At 44.4% G+C, this 16,979-nt stretch overlaps 1 protein-coding gene across 1 annotated transcript; it reads left to right on the top strand.

Annotated features, from left to right (window-relative positions):
• Window positions 1-13,850: 13,850 nt before the first annotated feature.
• Window positions 13,851-15,345, top strand: GSX2 (GS homeobox 2). Its single transcript, XM_005299103.4, has 2 exons — window positions 13,851-14,429; window positions 14,862-15,345. The coding sequence occupies exons 1-2, from the start codon at window positions 13,988-13,990 to the stop codon at window positions 15,200-15,202; spliced, it is 783 nt and encodes a 260-aa protein (XP_005299160.1). The 5' UTR covers window positions 13,851-13,987; the 3' UTR covers window positions 15,203-15,345.
• The last annotated feature ends 1,634 nt before the right edge of the window (window positions 15,346-16,979 follow it).

Below are 16,979 nucleotides of genomic sequence, written 5' to 3'. Positions count from 1 at the left end.
TGGTTGAAATACGGGAACTTAATTAAGGGGGCAGAGGTGGCCGTTCCTACTGGGCTGTTTGCCTGTGGCGGAAAATAAATCCTTCCCTGCAGTTAGCCAAGCGCAGATGGGAAATTGGCCCTGAGCTTTTCGCATTTGGCTAGCAGGGATCTTCCCTGTTACCAGCCATGCGGTGGGGGGAGGGGTACCGTGATCATCCCAGAGAAGTTATGGCGGGAGGGGGGCGGCGGCGGGGGGGGTGGTTAGTTTGGTTCCTGCAGGGATCTTCCCTGATACCAGCCACGCGGTGGGGGGAGGGGTACAGCGATCATCCCAGAGAATTCATGGCGGGAGGGGGGGGTGGGGTGGTTAGTTTGTTTTCTGCTGCTGCTGAATGTTAACAGAAAAACCGCAGCACTCTACAGGCTATGCTTGGTATGTGGGAAAGGAGGGCGCAGAAGCTGTAAGACAATGGCTTACCATGGCTGCATGCAAGCCGAATTCTGTTGCCCGGACCTGTGATCTCTAGCAGCAAAGCCACAGGCACTCAGCATTAACAGGCAAAATGCGACCTTGCACAGAAATCACATGTGCCATGTAATGTGAATAGTGTTGGTCACCGTGAAAGAGTATAAGCATTGTTCTGCAAAATGTATCTTTTTAAACAATTCTCTCTTTTTTCCCCTCCCTACAGCAGCTGCAAATTCCTCAAGCCTCCCTCCTCCATCCCGAAGGCTATCACAGATAAGGCATCGTAAGAAGAGAACGCGAGACGAGATGTTTTCTGAAATTATGGAATCCAGCCGCAGTGACAGAGCTCATCTGAATGAGTGGAAGGAAACGGTTGCAAAGTATAGGAAAGAAGCCAGTGAACGTGAGGACAGGAGGGACCAACGTGAGGACAGGAGGGACCAACGTGAGGACAGGAGGGACGCTCGAGATGAGAGGTGGCGGCAGGAAGATCAGAGGAGGCAGGATGCAACGCTGGGGCTGCTGCGTGAGCAAACAGACATGCTCCGGCGTCTGGTGGAGCTTCAGGAATGGCTGCAGGAAAACAGACTGCCGCTACAGCCCCTGTTCCACCCTCCCCCCTCCCCCTGTTCCGTATCCTCCTCACCCAGACGTGTAAGAACGCGGGGGGGGAGGCTCCGTACACCTTCCCATTCCACCCCAGTAGACAGCCCAAGCAAAAGGCTGTCATTTTTTTAACCTTTTTTTAGTGGCCTTTTCCTTCCCACCGATCCTCCTCCCAAATCCCACCCGGGTTCCCTCCCTCTTTTTCTAATCTATTAATAAAGAATAAATGATTTTTAAATGCTAGTGACTTTATTTGGTTTGAAAGAAAGCTGGGGGAAGGGGGAGGGTGGGTTCCTTACAGAAAATGAGTCAATAAAGGGGGCAGGTTTTCATGAAGGAGAAACAAACAGATATTTCACACTGTAGCCTGGCCAGTCATGAAACTGGTTTTCAAAGCTTCTCTGATGCACAGCGCTTCCTGGTGTGCTCTTCTAATCGCCCTGGTGTCTGCCTGCGCGTAATCAGCAGCCAGGCAATTTGCCTCAGCCTCCCACCCCGCCATAAAGGTCTCCCCCTTACTTTCACAGAGATTGTGGAGCACGCAGCAAGCAGAAATAACAATGGGGAGATTTCTTTGGCTGAGGTCAGAGCGAGTCAATAATGATCGCCAGCGACCTTTTAAACGGCCAAATGCACATTCTACCACTATTCTGCACTTGCTTAGCCTGTAGTTAAACAGCTCCTGACTCCTGTCCAGGCTGCCTGTGTATGGCTTCATGAGCCACGGCATTAAGGGGTAGGCTGGGTCCCCAAGAATAACTATTGGCATTTCAACATCCCCAACGGTTATTTTCTGGTCCGGAAAGTAAGTCCCTTGCTGCAGCCCTTTAAACAGAGTAGTGTTCCTGAAGACGCGAGCGTCATGAACCCTTCCCGCCCAGCCCGCGTTGATGTTCGTGAAACGTCCCTTGTGATCCACAAGTGCTTGCAGCACCATTGAAAAGTACCCCTTGCGGTTTATGTACTCGGTGGCTTGGTGCTCCGGTGCCAAGATAGGGATATGGGTTCCGTCTATCGCCCCACCACAGTTAGGGAATCCCATTGCAGCAAAACCATCCACTATGGCCTGCACATTTCCCAGAGTCACTAACTTTCGTAGCAGCACCTGAGTGATTGCTTTGGCTACTTGCATCACAGCAGCCCCCACAATAGATTTGCCCACTCCAAATTGATTCCCGACTGACCGGTAGCTGTCTGGCGTTGCAAGCTTCCACAGGGCTATCGCCACGCGCTTCTCAACTGTGAGGGCTGCTCTCATCTTGGTATTCTGGCGTTTCAGGGCAGGGGACAGCAAGTCACAAAGTTCCATGAAAGTGCCCTTACGCATGCGAAAGTTCCGCAGCCACTGGGAATCATCCCACACCTGCAACACTATGTGGTCCCACCAGTCCGTGCTTGTTTCCCTTGCCCAGAATCTGCGTTCCATGGATAGAATCTGCCCCATTAACAACATGATCTCCAAAGCACCGGGGCCCGTGGTTTCACAGAATTCTGTATCCGTGTCCGTGTCCATGTCCATGTCCTCATCATGCTTGTCGCTGCGCTGCCGCCGCCGCTGCCTCCTCGCCTCGTTTTTCTGGTCCTGGCTCAGCATAAACTCCACGAGAACGCGCGAGGTGTTTACAATGTTCATGACTGCTGTCTTGAGCTGAGCGGGCTCCATGCTTGCCGTGGTATGGAGTCTGCAGTGTTCACCCACCCAGGAAAAAAGGTGCGAAATGGTTGTCTGCCGTCCGTTGCTTTCATGCAGGGAGGGAGGGAAGGAGGGAGGAGGTGAGGCTGTACCCAGAACCACCTGCGACGATGTTTTTTGTCCCATCAGGCACTGGGATCTCAACCCAGAATTCCAATGGGCGCGGGAGACTGCGGGAACTATGGGATAGCTACCCACAGTGCAACGCTGCAGAAATCGACGCTAGCCCCGGTACTTGGACGGACACCGCCGAATTAATGTGCTTAGTGTGGCCACATACATTTCGACTTTATACAACCTGTTTTCCAAATTCGAATTATATAAATTCGGATTAATCCCGTAGTGTAGACATACCCTTAGAGACTAACAAATTTATTAGAGCATAAGCTTTCGTGGACTACAGCCCACTTCTTCGGATGCATACAGAGTAGAATAAATATTGAGGATATATATATACACACATACAGAGCGCATAAACAGGTGGGAGTTGTCTTACCAACTCTGAGAGGCCAATTAAGTAAGAGAAAAAAAACTTTTGAAGTGATAATCAAGATAGCCCAGTACAGACAGTTGGATAAGAAGTGTGAGAATACTTACAAGGGGAGATAGATTCAATGTTTGTAATGGCTCAGCCATTCCCAGTCCTTATTCAATCCTGAGTTGATTGTGTCTAGTTTGCATATCAATTCCAGCTCAGCAGTGTCTCGTTGGAGTCTGTTTTTGAAGTTTTTCTGTTGTAATATAGCCACCCTTAGGTCTGTCATTGAATGACCAGACAGGTTAAAGTGTTCTCCCACTGGTTTTTGAGTATTATGATTCCTGATGTCAGATTTGTGTCCATTAATTCTTTTGAGGAGAGACTGTCCGGTTTGGCCAATGTACATGGCAGAGGGGCATTTCTGGCACATGATGGCATATATCACATTGGTAGATGTGCAGGTGAACGAGCCCCTGATGGTATGGCTGATGTGATTAGGTCCTATGATGATGTCACTTGAATAGATATGTGGACAGAGTTGGCATCGGGCTTTGTTACAAGGATAGGTTCCTGGGTTAGTGGTTTTGTTCAGTGATGTGTGGTTGCTGGTGAGTATTTGCTTTAGGTTGCGGGGTTGTCTGTAAGCGAGGACAGGTCTGTCTCCCAAGATCTGTGAGAGTAAAGGATCATCTTTCAGGATAGGTTTACAACAGAAAAACTTCAAAAACAGACTCCAACGAGAGACTGCTGAGCTGGAATTGATATGCAAACTAGACACAATCAACTCAGGATTGAATAAGGACTGGGAATGGCTGAGCCATTACAAACATTGAATCTATCTCCCCTTGTAAGTATTCTCACACTTCTTATCAAACTGTCTGTACTGGGCTATCTTGATTATCACTTCAAAAGTTTTTTTTCTCTTACTTAATTGGCCTCTCAGAGTTGGTAAGACAACTCCCACCTGTTTATGCGCTCTGTATGTGTGTATATATATCTCCTCAATATTTATTCCGCTCTGTATGCATCCGAAGAAGTGGGCTGTAGTCCACGAAAGCTTATGCTCTAATAAATTTGTTAGTCTCTAAGGTGCCACAAGTACTCCTGTTCTTTTTGCGGATACAGACTAACACGGCTGCTACTCTGAAACCTGTCATTTACAGGTAAAGCAAGTAGAGAACAGCCACCAAGATGGATTTTACAGTTGGCTGGCTATCCAACAAAGGGAGCTACCCCTCACTTCATTTATCACAAGTAGGAAGTAGCCTGGGGCAGTGGATGTAGACTCCCTGCTGGGAGATCCCCTATTCAAGGGTTGACTTGCACAGAGTTCTGGGCTGGAACCTGGTGGAGTGGGAGGGCCCAGGTCCCCTTACCCTACTGCCTTAAAGACTGAGGAATCTTAAGCAGGGAAGCCAGGAGCTGGAAGTTAAGAGTTCCAATCACTAGGCTGCCTGGACCTCAAAGCTCCCTGTTACACCCTGAAAGTATATAATTCTATAGAATGAACTGAATTGTTTTGTTTCCTTACCCTGAAACAGGTCATTTTTTAAAACTAAACTTTAGAGACTCCAAATTCTCCTCTCAGTTGCATCAGTCTGAATAACTCCAGACTAACTATAACTTACCTTCATGTATCTGAGAGTATCATCTAACTTGTGACCCATTCAGGACCAGATAAATCCTGATAGGATTATGACTTACACATTGCAGTATTAATTTAATTATACACTACATCCATCTATCTATCTATCTATTTGTGCCTGAATATTTAGTCCTTTTTCTAAGCTATAGTATGTCAAAGATGGGCCTGAGCTGCAAGGCTGGGGTTATTTGATTCTGAAATTTCCTAAAGTTTGGGGAACTTCTTCAGTGCTCTTGTGTGTTCAGCTCTCTGGTTTTAGTCTGATCGATCTATAATGACACGAGTATTTTGGTTTTTATACAATTTATGATTGAAATACTCTCTGTTATGTCTTCTAGTAGTTCAGATTCTGATCTCTGGATTACTGCCCATTTTATTTTTTCCATTTGAATCTATTTTCTAACCAATAAAAATAGCATTCTGATCACTATACACAATGTGGCTGGCCTTTCATTCTGTTCCCATTAGAGTTTAGTGTAGGGTTCAAAACTAACAGATTAAATAAACTTTGAACCAATATGCTTATATCCAGAACCTCAAAATACTTGAACATATTCAACTTAAACTTCTTAGCTTCTGTGTTTCTTCAAAGCACTTGGGATAGGAGTTTTTGTGAGAGTTTGGAAAATGTATAAATGAGTGATAGAACATAAAAAAACCCTCCACTGTTACATCATTTAAATATCTTTAAATGTGTTTCATTTTTAAATAATAATATAATCTGTGCCTCATCACTGGTATCTGTGCCCCCATGTTTTGAACCAAGGGTACAAATATATCCATTCAAGGATGTACACTGTAGAAGGGTTTTCATTGATATGTATTAAGGGATCCTGTTCAGGATCCTCCAGGTTTGGAGATAGCTGCTTTAAATGTGACTGTCCTGTGAAAAAGGTGCCTATAGAAAGGACCTGGTGTGTTTCCATATTTCCCTGAGACATCCAGATTAACTCAAAATGAGATGGTGTTTTGTTTTTAAACTTTCAGAGGAAATTCAATGTGTGGTCTGAAACTCCAATGATTGGGGGGCCTTGGGCAAGTCATGTAACCTCTTTCTTTTAGTATCCTAATGGCCAATGTGAAATAAGTTAATAGTCTCAGTGCAGTCCTTAGCAGATAAGTGTCACTATCACAGAACACCACCAGATTTGCCATCCTTGTTGGTAGTCTCTGCAGAGAGACTAAGGGTTAAATAGATAAGGAAAATGAACAGCCTCCTCAGTCTCTAAGATGGTTTTCCTTTACAGAGGAGATGCACAGGGCGAGGGCCCTCTTTCTGCCCATACTTTACATGCTCTATGGATAAATATGGTAGTGGACTTTAGCTCCAAGAATATTAGACCAACTTGTTTCCTGAAGTAATATATTCACTTAAATAATCATTTACATCTAAGTCAGTTGATATTTCAAAGCAGTCCAAATATTAATATTGATTATTTTTTACTTACAGGGAGGCACTATCAACTCTTATTCAATTACCTAGCAATACAGTAGCTAATAAGTGAGCCACAATATGCAGGGAAAATCCAGCCACTCACTTTATGAAAGAAAAAAATAGTATAGGTGGTTTATTTAAGTAAACTAACTATGCTAATTAAAGTAGGTTAAATGTAGCATCATGCAAAATTCCTACAATAATCTGGTTCATATACTTTAAATGACAGAGATGGCGCTCCCTGCTAATACCATGCATACTCAACTGGCTAGAAAAGCAACGCTTCTGCTGGCATCAGATTCAAAAGGCTGGGTTATGGCCCCAATCCAGCAAAGCTCTTAAGCACCTGTATAACTTTAAATGGATAAGTAGTTTCATTAACTTTAATGAGACTATTCCTATGCTTTAAGTTCTGGATGTGCTTAAAAATTTTGGTGGATCAGAGCCTATATTACTAAAACGTATTTCAAAGTGTATTTCTTTCTGTTCATATGTGAAAAGTGCAATATAAGTGCAAAGCATTTCTTTATTAGCAATGGGCATGTGTGAAAGCCTGCTGAAATCAATTGTAGTTTTGCTACATTTGATTTCAATGAGCTTTGGATCAGGCCCAGAGATAGTGGTGGTACTCAAAAAAAAACCCCAACAAAACAAAACAGCTAATTATACAGAAATAAATGTCCACACAGCCTTTTGCAGTGGTTTAACTGTATTAGTTTCAAGGCTGATTTCAACTATAGGGTATATCTCCTCTCCAAGTGCTACAGCAGCATAGCTGCAGTGGCTGGCATGATGTTGCCTCATATGGAAGCATTTGAGGGACACAGAAAAGTGACATACAGAGAAGTACTAGGGAATGCTGCAGATTCTGAGGTGACCTACTCAATTTTCCTCCACTATACATTGGCTTTGCCCTGACTCCTCCCACTATTTCTTCTTTGGGTGGAGTTTATAAACCTTCCTATGGAACTGTTTTAGATTTGTACACTGATATGAGAGTGAACTGAATAAGGAGGTTTGTCCTTGCACATAGGATTTAGAGGCAGTTTTTAGAATAAGGGCCAGATCCACAAAGGTATTTAGGCTCCTAACTTCCATGGATTTCAGTGAAAGTTAGAAGCCTAAATATTTTTGTAGATCTGGGCCTCAGTTCTTACTCTTTTTAGTCCACAGGCCATGGGGGCTTAGGATCCCATTAATTTAAATGAAAATCTAACTAAATTAAGTAAGAAACTTGTAAAATTAATCATGAGAAACTGCACACCAAATAGTAAAATGGGGATTTTTGCTTAAAAAGTGATGGATGCATATTGACCTCCTGTTTCTTTGTGATAGCATTAAAGCAAAATTAATCTAAATTGCTGTCATAAAAGAGCCTTATCATCTAATCCACCTGCACCTAACACTTACATCAGCTTCAGTGGAAATTTATGGTGTACAGAGAATACAGGATGTGGCCCTTGGGAAATTAATATTGTGAATGGCTTGTACTGAGGTTGTTTTCAACTTTTCACCCATATATGATTTAATTAGCCTAAAACACTTGCTTATGCTTATTCCAGCCAGATGCAAAGGCTTGCATAAAAGAATAAATCAATTTAGTGAAAAATGATTTTCCTCATTGAGGAGGCTATAATTTTTCCCATGTAAAACAAGTTTACCCTTCAAACAACACATTTTATCTGAATACAAAATATTTATATATTTAGTTCTCTTCGGTGCTAATCAATTAGCAGCCAGCTTCTCAAACCATATGTATCCCATCTCTCTGTGTTTTTAAAATATTACTAAGTGTTAAACAAAACAAATTGGCTACATTTTGTGGGTGCTATTAGCGAAAGTCAGATGGGGCCAAAGATATTGCAAACTTCACCAGTAGCCTCAGATCTCATTGGTCGAATCCAACCTCCCCAGGGAGAGGTGTTCAGTCTTCGTGCTGTATTATTAATCTCCCCGAGGCACTCTTTTAACACCTACTGTCCTACTCTGAGCCAAGTCACATTGCTGCTACGTAGTTTTGTTTCGCGAGTGGGGAGATTGTGTGGTCTGTAGTTTAGTGGAGTTGGCGTAGCCACCCCCAAACTCTTAAGGGTTTGCAAATCAGACTCTTATTTGCTACATTGCAAATAAGGATTACACTTTGCCATTCAGATCCAACTATATTTTGCTAGGAGAGGGGAAGGGAATCTGTCCTGTGATTCTGAAAATTGAACAGGTGAGAGCAGGCTCTGCAGAAGGAGTTTTCTGCAGAGGAGGACGCTAGCATTTTAAAAGCCTGTTTTAACTGGTGCGACTTTCTAAAGGGAGCTCACGTCGAGAAATACCGGGGAGGGCAGCTCAGCGTTCACCACTTACAAATAGGCTTCAGTCAGACCAGTAATGAGGGCACAAATAAACGCAGTATAGTGAAAACACAGGCAGGAGGGACATCTACGTAGGATTTGAGATCTCTCGCTTCTTAGGTGTTAAGTCGAATCATAAGCTAAATCCATTTAGTCGGCGTGGTACTTGTCATTGCGCTGTGTATTACTAACAGAGAAAAGATACTTTAGCCAAAGCCTGATTCTTTTCAGACAAGTCCTTACCAGTAGTGGCTTCGTCAAGCGGCTAGCCTAACCCTTGCATTCTTTAGCTAAGCTTTATCTTCGGGGCAGGGACTGTCTCTCCCTGTGTTTGGAAAGCGCCTGAATATTACAGGTGCTTATTTACTTAAAAGAACCTGAATAATAATGAATGCTTAAAGCAAGAGTCTGAATTCATCCAAAGTACTCACTGGTGGATCGTTTTGTATTTCGCTTTTTCTTGAAGGCAAAAGTGCGGATAAAATTGGATTTAAAAGTAAAAGTCACCTTGTCAGTCTACTCTGTTCTTGATTCTCTGGGCGCTCTCTTTTGGAAACGCACTAGAAGTTTGATTGCCTTTTGGGGGGCGGGGGGGGGGGAACCCGGGTTTGGTAGGTATTGAGCAAACAAACGACGTGGAAAATCATGTGACAAACTTGATCCCGCACAATCACGGTTTCACAAAATGAAACCGCTTGGTTTCCCCCGCTACGAGTTTTATTCTAGCAGCTAAAGGCTGCTAGAGTCTAGAAGCAGCGTCTAAGTTCTTCATGGGCAGTGGAAGGATGGGGAATCAGAAATGAAATTCCCTCTTTCATCCTAATACACATCTTTTCAATTTTTGTAATTGCCAGTCTCTGCCATAATGAGATCCTTTGAAATTCAAAAGACACGTTTTAATGTTACATCTTTATCTTTGGGGGAAACCTAGTTTTCCACCACTGCTACATATCCTGTTAACAATCAGAGCCCAAGACCCTGAAAAGAGACCTACTGCACAATTTCTGCTGAATGCACTTCTTAGTGCATATAATGCTAGGGCCTTTTGATGTGCTACAATGCGCGTTACGCCCAAAGATTGTCTCTTTGGACAGATCTACAACGCTTGGCTTAATGTTTGGAAGTTAAATGGACAACAAGGATGTTGAAACTCCCACGCTTTAGCCACTGCAGACACTTGCTACATTTTCCTGTTAGTTTCCATAAATGAAACAGACATGGTGGAGTGAAGGAGGCTGGGGGGCGGGGAAGGAACATTTTTCTCTTTTATTTCCCCTTTTACTTTTTGTCAGCCTTAAAATAAGAGCTATTTGGGAAGAGTATAGGTAGCTTGTATCTTCAAGTCCCTGGCTATGTTGCTACTCCATGAAATCAAAATTTATGATTATTCAAATGTTGGGGACTGTGAAAAGAGAGGAAGAAAGAGAGAAAATTAATATTGCAGCTGTTCTTCTGATTAATGAGAGATAATTGCTCATGAAAAGTCACCCCTGTGGCATTTTGTTGTCTCCTGGATCTTTGTTCTTTTCCACTATTATTGAGGACTTTCTTGAAGACTAAGCGGTTCTTTTCAATTTTTGGTATTCAGAAAGTGTTGCTTGGTTACAGATAATGGAGAAATCTCGGGCTATATTGGGTAAGATGTGCCACAGACAGCAATATCACAATGCCACTTTCAGAAAAGGATGGATACAAGTTAACGATGCGCTTTCAATAAAACATTAATAGACTTGTTCACGCTTTTATAATGACCTCATTAATGGGAGCTGGGGGCAAGTCCTGTCTTCTGCTTATGTTCACGTAACAAAACCCAGCTTTGAGATCATTTGCAAACTAATATGAAACCAATGTTAGATTAGCAGATAAATGTGATTATAACGCACGAGTCACTATGTTCCATTTGGTTTGCAAGGGCTTCTTTTGCCATTAAAATGATCAAAACGGGTGTTTGTTCTTCCCACAACACCCCATTCACTGGAGAGCAATTTGGTCACTGGCTGTTTGTAAACTGGCTATTCTGCAGTTTTATTTATATAGTTATGTCTGGATGCCGCCTTCCTTGCACAGCCAAATCCGCCAGTGAAATGAGTGGGGAAGTGTGCCATGGGGAACGAAAGCAAACTATTTCCCTAGCATGAATTTTTGGGGTGGGGGAGACTTCACTTTTGTCATTTATGCCGTGAATCTCTTATAAATAAAGGTGTCAGAGGCATCTGTAGGAAAGGGAAAATGAGGGCAGCTAGTCCTACAAGTTGCAGTCTGGGGGGAGCAGAACTGCTGTTCTTTTTGAACTGCTCTAATTTAAAAGGGGGGCAATTTCGTTACATTCTCATTTGTTACACTGTCTTGAACTAAAGGCAGACAAAGCTATACTCTGTCACCCCGAGCAGAATGAAGGGAATCAAAGGATTTTCCCTTAAAAGGACTAATTTTCTCCTTGAATTATGAAAGTAATGGCTAGGTAACAGCCTGTGCTCTGTACCCAACTGCTTAATACCGTCTAAATCCTTCCACGTGGCTCGACTAGTCGTGGCAATTAGAGCTCATTATAGGCTCATAAGAGCTCTCATTTTGGGGATTACTTAATAGACAATGAAATTTTATCGGACAGAATTATTGAAAAATAAAATTGTAACGAGGTCGATGTGATGTGGGCGCACGCCTTCCATCATTCCGCCTGGATTGGAATATCTTCGCCTTCGCATCGCGGTTTTCTTCCTCTTCTTATCACTGCACTTGGTTTATTATAACAATTACAGATTAAAACCGTGATCTGATTCTTACTCTGTCTGACTTTTCTTAAATAAGGCCATTTCCCCCCAGATCCGCTCTATCTCAGCAGATACAGCTTGTCCCACTTCAGAGAGAGGGTTATTTCCTTCAGAGCAGCTTCTTGTAAACACAGATGACTCTAAACCTCTCTGCCCATTGCAGTAAAAGCTATATCACACAGGGAGATCTGGAAAGAATCACATAATTGGTCATTCTTATAATAATCATATGTGTGTACTACATACATATGGTGTAAAGTCCAAATGCAAAGAATTTGCGAAGCATACGTGCTCTCTGTTTATCTCAGATAATGTATAACAGGTTTACTACTTTTTAGCTACCAAAGACATTATTAGGCCTACGTAGCCTGTGGATCGTATCTGTTAGCTTGTCTTTAATCAGTATCAGAGCAATAGACAGGATCAAAGAATCAAAAATCCCGGAAGGCAAGAGATAGCAATCGAGAGTGAAAAATTATTAAAGAGCGATTAATTAAAGGAAAATGCTCTGACGCAAAACGCCATGTTAGTATGGTTAAAAACTATTGTGCCAAGGTTTTGAAGTAGTAAATGATTAGTTTGTAAAGGTGCTTTGCTAGCAATGGTTAAAGTTGAAGCTGGCCTGCCTTAAACTCTGCAACTCCCTAATTGTTGTCACAAGATGTTGGATTAGCACATTTCTGGAATAGCTGTCTGTTTACACTCCAGAGACCCACAGTCCAGTAAACACTTTCTAATTGAATTCTAATCACATTCAAATAGCTCAATAACCAGTCTCAGCTGCAATTCATAAAACTTTAATTGCCATCCATAAATCCTGAGCTCCCCGAGTGTGGAGTGTCCCTACAACTCAATTATACCTTGCTTGCCAGAATTTCACTGGATGTCTTCAAGAAGACGAATTGACAATCCCTCCTTTCACACTCCTTAGAGAGATATTGATTGTGAACTGAGATCTAGTTCTACTTCTTGTCGTGTGTTAGTGACAGCACCCTCTGCACGACTGCAGTGAAAATAAAGCCTGAGCTTCTCTCTGTTTGGTAATAGGGGAAAGGGCCTTTTAACTGAGGCTGAGATACGTTACATTTCTAAACTCAGCGGCGAGGAATACCCCTTTGATAGAAATGCAAACAGATGAGCAAGCTTTGAAAACCACTTATGCTTGACTTTAAGATAAATTTAAACCGTGATCGCTGTTTGACTATATCCATTGCCCAGGGACTTGTAGGATCATTGTGTTTCTCCCCCCCCCCCCCTATGATATCCTTTCAACACAATTAGGATACAAATTTCTGTGCTAGCCTGGCTTATTGGGGCCAGAGTTTTCTGCTGTAAAACGCAATTGTCACTGCTGAGTCCAAAGTCAAGTAGCATTTGATACAGTCATATTTAAGTGATGCTTCGGGTCAGCTAACCAAGAATGCAATATTAGTTCTGTTAACTATAAGTCCCCTTTTAAACTCCCATAGAACAAGTAATTGGAAAATCGTGTAGTATGCTGCAAATACCTTGGCTCTTTAATGAAATCTGAAATGCTCAGGAGTCACCGACCATATTTCGCTGTTGATCCAATTTTACTTTGACTGACTGCTTCGGCAAACTTGGTGGAGATCAAAGAATCCCTCTCTGACATTTTCTCTTTTCATTAGGATTTTGAACTAAAGCTTTGAAATGATCATGGAAGTTAACTTGAAAGTCTTCCGTTTTGACAACGTCTTGGCTGAGAAGTGTCCAGATATTTGAAGGCTTTGTCTGTTGAACTAATTGCCAATTTGACAAGATTCACTCATAAAAAACAGCCCCTTACCCCTAGAGTAGCTCTGTCACGTACTTCACAGAAAATATAAAGGCGACTACACTCTTGGAAAAGCAAATGGGATTTGCTAGGTGTAACTCGACATAGTGAGAGAGACGATCACCCAGAAGTTATAACTACTTAGGTGCTACATAGTAAATTAAAAGAAAATCAACCCGATCCTGCTTATTTCATCACGTGCCACTGGTTCCCCCTGACTCAGGAAATAGTGTATTATTAGTATAAACGATGTGACGGGAGAATCCCTTGAGGTTTATTTTTAAACCTAGTCAAAGACGTGCATTTGTTTACCGGGTAATGTGTTAGAAAGTGCAACGTGGGATGTGCCTGAATCACAAACAGGGCAGCTGCCCCCTCCGTTGCTCCCCTGTTCCTATAATTTATCTGGAGAGGAGGAGAACTGAAGTCATGGTGAAATTAACAAAACACACACACTTTGGAAAGTCTCTCCCCCTCCGCCCCCCTTGTTTTGTTCTAGCTCGGGCAGCCTATCCCGAGGGTTTGGAGGAGAAGCCAAGGGGGTTTAGATCTGCATCTCTTTCAGGAATCACGTGTTAAATAGTTGATATAAAACCCCGGAGCAGGGGATCCAGGCGGGGGACTTGAAGACCAGCCCTCTCCAGGGACCCTTTTGTTCAGCTCTCAGACATAAGCACCTTCTCGCTAGCCAAGTGCTTCAGTGCAACTTCCCCGCCTTGGCAAAGGAGAAAGACCCGGGAGAGCCAGCCCCGGCCTGCAGCAGCCCTTCGAAATGTCCCGATCCTTCTATGTCGACTCTTTAATCATCAAAGACTCCTCGAGGCCAGCTCCTTCCCTGCCTGAGCACCCCCATGGACAGGATTTCCTCATCCCCCTCAGCATGCCTTCCCCCCTGGTCATGTCGGTATCGGGCCCCGGCTGCCCGTCCCGCAAGAGCGGCACCTTCTGCGTGTGCCCGCTGTGTGTCACTTCGCACTTGCACTCGTCCCGGGGGGGTGGCAGCGGGGCCATCCCCCTGCTCAAGAGCCAGTTCCCTCCCGGCGGAGATGCCCAGTACTGCCCCAGGATGAGCCATGCCCAGCACCAGCAGCAGCAGAGCTCGGTACCAGCCGCCGCCGCCGCCGCCCTGGGCCACCCGGCGCATCACGCACCTGTCTGCACCGCCACCACCTACAGCGTTAGCGACCCCAGGAGATTCCATTGCCTCAGCATGGGTAGGAGTCACTGGCCCGGGGGTGTCATCCCACCTCGCTGGGGTGCACTTCACTCCGGAGCGGGCGGGCAAGCGGGTGAGCGGGGATTTTGGAGGGAGGGCGGATGCCCAAGCCCTACAGGTGGGGATAGACTAGAGAGGGATCGTTCATTCCCGGCGGGAAAGAGCAGGTGTGTGTTGGCTTCCACTAGTGTTTGTCGAGCGGTTCTGATGTCGCAGGCAAAGAGGAGGCGGGTTTCCAGGGCGTTAGCGAGCAGGTAATGTCAGACTCTCTATCCACACACACCTAAAGAGACGCTCACCGAGGGGTTGCGTCTTGTTGCTCCTGTAATACGCCGGGGAGGGGGGAAATACGTGTTTGGGAAAGGGCGATAGGGACAGATTAGTCTGAATGCTTTTCACGCCACTTAGCCCTTGTGTCTCTCCCGTCCAGGAGGATCCGATACTAGCCACATCCCAAACGGCAAGAGGATGCGGACCGCTTTCACCAGCACGCAGCTTTTGGAGCTAGAGAGGGAGTTTTCGTCCAACATGTACCTGTCCCGCCTGAGGAGAATCGAGATCGCTACCTACCTGAACCTGTCCGAGAAGCAAGTGAAAATCTGGTTCCAGAATCGAAGGGTGAAACACAAGAAAGAAGGCAAGGGAACTCAGAGAAACACTCACGGGGGCTGCAAGTGCACTGGCAACCCGGGGCATTACCCCAGGTCAGAAGACGAAGAGTCTTTATCCCCATCATCTGCGAACGAGGACAAAGAGATCTCCCCTTTATAAAGTGCTAACAAACCCGCCGACTTCCTTCCCAAGGTGGGGCGCCTTCGATCCTCTGAACTAGCTGCTTCCACCCTAGGGTTGCAAGCCTGAGCTAAACGGGGAAGCATGAGTGACCAACTGCATACACCTGACCGAGCTGGGACCATGCTAAGGAACACACAGACAAAGGAAATAGTTCTCGATGGCTCTGTCCGCCAATAAGGTTTATTTTAATCGATTCACAGGTTAGATATTTTGAATGTACAGGTTTTAGGGTTGAGCGTTCAACTAAAACACTATTTATATAACACAAGGAGCAATGTTGCTCTTTTAAAAAAAAGTTAACGTGGTCCTGGATTTCCTATGGGCATGGCAGTTTTCCTCCCTTCCCTCCCCTCAATACAGTTTAAGAAAATCCCATTTCATGACTTTACTGAAAGTTCCGACGTCGAGAAGAATTTAGAGAATTAAAAGGAAAAATAGGTCTAACTGCATGAGAATCTTCTGTACAGAGTTAAAAAAATTACAATCGTTCGGAGGTTCGTTCGTATGTGAATAGTTTTATATAAGATTTATATTTATATTTATTTAAATGAGGTCAGGTCAGACAAGAATTTTAATTTTTTTTAAAGTGCCAGCTTAGTTCAAACAATGATGGTGTAATTAATGGGGCAAACATGTTTTTTTAATCCTTTGTACACTAATTGAATTAGTATGTTTCAGAAATATATAAACCAATACAAATAAATGCCATCCGCTACTAACCTGAATAACTATGTTTCCTACTACACCGTGCTCTTGGTTTTAAACAAATAACCCTATTTCAGCATGAGAGAGGGCCAATGAAGCAAAGTTTCTAAGCATGGCACTATAAATAGCTTCTGGTTACTTTATAGCCGTGGACAATGGGAGTTCTTAGAGCTCCTGACAGCTTGTATTTGTCTGTTTTATACACATCATCCAGCATAGCGACATTTCTTGAAGCTGGTTACTATTAATTGGTGTTACTGAAAGTGCAGCTACAAAATCCCAGCCCCGTCAGCAAAGAAAATAGCTCGCCAAAATAAAGACACACTCTCTGGGATTGCCTAGGGGAGTGTGGCGACCCCACTGAGGGCCCGATCCTGCAGGCACTGTAATCAGTGGCAGAACTGAACTTGAGCATGCCGATCGCTGTGGGCCTTTCAATAGGAGTGTGGGGCGCGCAAGGTACGGTACGCCAGGTTTTGCCCCTCGTTGGTTTAAGAAATCTTTGTGCCCGTGCAGGGCTGGGTGACTCGAATCGTTGGAGTTTAAAATCCTGAAGTTTGGCAGAAAGGACGAAGGAACGTTTAGGCCAGAAGTGCAAGCCCCGGTGTGACCAACAGTCCCCCCTGCGCAGCGGGAGACGCCTGCTGGCATTGCCCGGGCCAGTCCCATTGAGCTCAGGCCTCTGCTGGGCAAAGCGAGTGGGAGTTGGCCCGCTAACAGTAAGCGCAGGCGATAGCAGCCACTGTCAGACTGGGCGCAGTGTGACCTTCTGAGCTGCTTGCAAGGGCAGCTAGGTATGGTGCCTACGGGCCGATCCTGCCAGCCCTTACTCAGGTGAGTAATCCTGACCCACGGACAACTCTCTCCGAGTGAGACCTACTCAAGGGTTGGAGGATAGGGCCCTATAGTTTATTTATAGCCCATTTGTACAGCCTGACTGAAGAGCGTAAAGGCCGGAGGGCTGGTCCTGGGTATTTTGCCGCTGATTTCAATGGGATGAAGCGCCAAGTCACTCCTTGGCGAATATTCCTCATACCAGGATTGCCAT

The sequence above is a fragment of the Chrysemys picta genome, chromosome 5, assembly GCF_011386835.1.
Source record: "Chrysemys picta bellii isolate R12L10 chromosome 5, ASM1138683v2, whole genome shotgun sequence".
NCBI classification, from domain to species: Eukaryota; Metazoa; Chordata; order Testudines; family Emydidae; genus Chrysemys; species Chrysemys picta.
The sequence above is the reverse complement of the archived record's forward strand: the minus strand, read 5'-3'. Positions and strand labels throughout refer to the sequence as shown.